Source organism: Poecile atricapillus, chromosome Z (genome assembly GCF_030490865.1).
Source record: "Poecile atricapillus isolate bPoeAtr1 chromosome Z, bPoeAtr1.hap1, whole genome shotgun sequence".
In the NCBI taxonomy this organism is placed as follows: Eukaryota; Metazoa; Chordata; class Aves; order Passeriformes; family Paridae; genus Poecile; species Poecile atricapillus.
In genome coordinates, this window is record NC_081289.1 from 14,281,717 (window position 1) to 14,284,748 (window position 3,032).

Sequence of the window (3,032 nt, forward strand, 5' to 3'; positions counted from 1 at the left end):
CCCCTACCTCTCAGCTGGTGTGATGAAGTTGTCAGTGCTCAGCTAAGTCTCCACAGCGGGGACCGCGGTGTTCGGGAGACTCCTTGCAGGAGCTGACCCAGCTGAAGTTGCCCGGGAAGCCCTCCCGATGAGTTCGGGGTACCTTCCTGCCTCGGAGGCCTTGGTGCATGTCCGGGGATGTGTAGGAGCGCGTAGAACCCCGCATGTGCTGCCGAAGTGGGCAGAACGGGATGTTCCTGCTGGTGTGAAAGCCAATCCATTGTGCCTGTCTGTGTGTGTGTATTTTGTGTGTGTGTGTGTGTGTAAGGGCTTGGGGGCTGGTTTACTCTGGTTCTCTCCTCCCTGGCAGCTCCCATCCTGAAAGTGAGCTTTATGCCTTCAAAGCAGAGTATTTCCATCCCTCTCTCCCTCCCCAGAGCAAGAGGAGAGGACCAGGGCAGTGGTGATGGTGGGTGGGGGGGGAAGGAAGAGGCAGGTGATGGAAATTTGCTGAGTTGGCATTGCAAGGACTCACCTTCCAGCCAGCCCGTGATTTATATATTTATTTCTATATTTATTTATTTATTTTATGTGTGTGTGCGTGTGTGTGTGTGTGTGTGTGGTAGCTTCGTGACAGCGGCTGCGGTGATGGTCGAGCCGGCGAGAAAAGTGGACGGATCGAGTTAAAGGCTAAAGGCGACAGCTGGGGAGGGGAGCCCCAGCCTGGGGGTGCAGTCCACAGACCTTCAGCCTCCCGGTTTGGGGGACAGGACCCCTCACCTTACCTGCCCTCTGCCCCCCCTAAAGGTATTTCTTCCCTCTTTCTTCACCCTCCCATCATCCCTGATGCCTCTCCCTTCATCCCGCCTGTCTTTTCCCCTTTTGAGTATTTCCATCCTTTAGGCTCCACATCCACCCCTTCCTCAAGCTCCCCACCCCACCTCAACCCCTCCCACCCTTGAACCGCCCTGGGTCTTTCTGTGCTCCTCCATCCTCCTCCTCCTCCTTTTCCCTCACTTCTCCCCTGCCCCTTGGTCCCCTTTCCTGTGTGCCACCATGACCGTGATGGCTGGAGAGAACATGGACGAGACTTCTGCGCTACCTGGCCACCCCCAGGATAGCTACCAGCCCGCCGCCCACGATGACCACGAGTGCTGTGAGCGCGTGGTGATAAACATTGCGGGACTGCGCTTTGAGACACAGCTGAAGACTTTAGCCCAGTTCCCCAACACGCTGCTGGGCAACCCCAAGAAGCGCATGCGCTACTTTGACCCCTTGCGCAATGAGTACTTCTTTGACCGCAACCGGCCCAGCTTCGATGCCATCCTCTACTACTACCAGTCCGGGGGGCGGCTGCGCCGGCCGGTCAATGTCCCCCTGGACATGTTCTCTGAGGAGATCAAATTTTATGAGCTGGGCGAGGAGGCCATGGAGAAGTTCCGGGAAGATGAAGGATTCATTAAAGATGAGGAGAGACCCTTGCCGGAGGGGGAGTACCAGCGCCAAGTGTGGCTCCTCTTTGAGTACCCAGAGAGCTCTGGGCCGGCAAGGGTTATTGCCATAGTCTCTGTCATGGTGATCCTCATCTCCATCGTGATCTTCTGCCTAGAGACATTACCTGAACTGAAAGAAGACAAAGAGTACACAGTGCACCGCACTGACAACACTACCCAGGTCTACAAATCCAACATCTTCACAGATCCCTTCTTTGTTGTGGAGACCCTGTGCATCATCTGGTTCTCCTTTGAGCTGGTGGTGCGCTTCTTTGCTTGCCCTAGCAAGACTGATTTCTTCAAGAACATAATGAACTTCATTGACATTGTGGCCATCATCCCTTACTTCATCACCCTGGGCACCGAGATGGCCGAGCGGGAGGGGACTCAGAAAGGAGAGCAGGCCACCTCCTTGGCCATCCTGAGAGTCATCAGACTGGTAAGAGTCTTTCGAATCTTCAAACTCTCCCGGCACTCTAAGGGCCTCCAGATTTTGGGACAGACCCTCAAAGCAAGTATGAGAGAGCTAGGTTTACTAATCTTCTTCCTCTTCATTGGGGTGATTTTGTTCTCTAGTGCGGTATATTTTGCTGAGGCTGAAGAACCTGAGTCTCATTTCACAAGTATCCCTGATGCTTTCTGGTGGGCGGTGGTATCCATGACCACTGTGGGCTATGGTGACATGTACCCTGTGACAATTGGAGGCAAAATCGTAGGCTCCTTGTGTGCCATCGCTGGTGTGCTGACAATTGCCCTGCCTGTACCTGTCATTGTGTCCAACTTCAACTACTTCTACCACCGAGAAACAGAAGGGGAAGAACAGGCTCAGTTACTTCACGTTAGCTCCCCTAATTTAGCATCTGACAGTGATCTCAGTCGCCGCAGCTCCTCCACAATCAGCAAATCTGAGTACATGGAAATCGAAGAGGATATGAATAATAGCATAGACAATTTTAGAGAGGCTAATCTCAGAACTGGCAACTGCACTGTAGCCAACCAAAACTGCATTAATAAAAGCAAGCTGCTGACTGATGTGTAAACAAAACAAAAAAAAAAAACCAGAAAAAAGCAAAACAAAACAAAATCCCCACTCACAGCTTGAAGACTTTAGTGACACAGTCACACTTTGTAGATGCTTTACTGATAGTTTTTGAATGCTTTATTTACCTCGTAAATGCATTGTTGCATTGCAAATCTTTGCTCTGCGATAAAGAAGCTTCCAGGATCCACGAAAGATAAAATTTTGTTCATTTTCAAAAAAAACGTTTTCCACCTGGTAAATGATAACCATTTGAACTAGTTTAGTTTTAAGGTGTTATGACACTAGACCTAAACTTTTCCTCTCCTGTCTCCTTTGTTGGGTTTTATTTTTTCTTTCTTTTTTTTTTTTTTTGGATAAAGTTATCTTTTTAACTAAGCAAGACAGTTTTTAGAGCTATTAAGCATATGCATGGATTCCAGTAAAAATATTCTGCAAAACTGCACAGTTGCAAGAAGGTGCATCAGATAATAATAGTAAAAAAGATTAGCCAAAACCTGCGGCAAGCATTTGCCGTGGTG

The 3,032-nt window shown here is 49.8% G+C and overlaps 1 protein-coding gene across 1 annotated transcript; it reads left to right on the plus strand.

The window, feature by feature from the left end:
* The first annotated feature begins 644 nt into the window (after positions 1-644).
* On the plus strand, positions 645-2,511 carry LOC131572801 (potassium voltage-gated channel subfamily A member 1). The gene is made up of 2 exons (XM_058826164.1): positions 645-777; positions 996-2,511. Exon 2 carries the CDS (start codon positions 1,036-1,038, stop codon positions 2,509-2,511), a length of 1,476 nt encoding a protein of 491 aa, XP_058682147.1. The 5' UTR covers positions 645-777; positions 996-1,035.
* Positions 2,512-3,032: the final 521 nt, after the last annotated feature.

Bases quoted from the DNA above. Each gene is read 5' to 3' on its own strand.
- LOC131572801 (XM_058826164.1), top strand. From the start codon at position 1,036: ATGACCGTGATGGCTGGAGAGAACATGGACGAGACTTCTGCGCTACCT.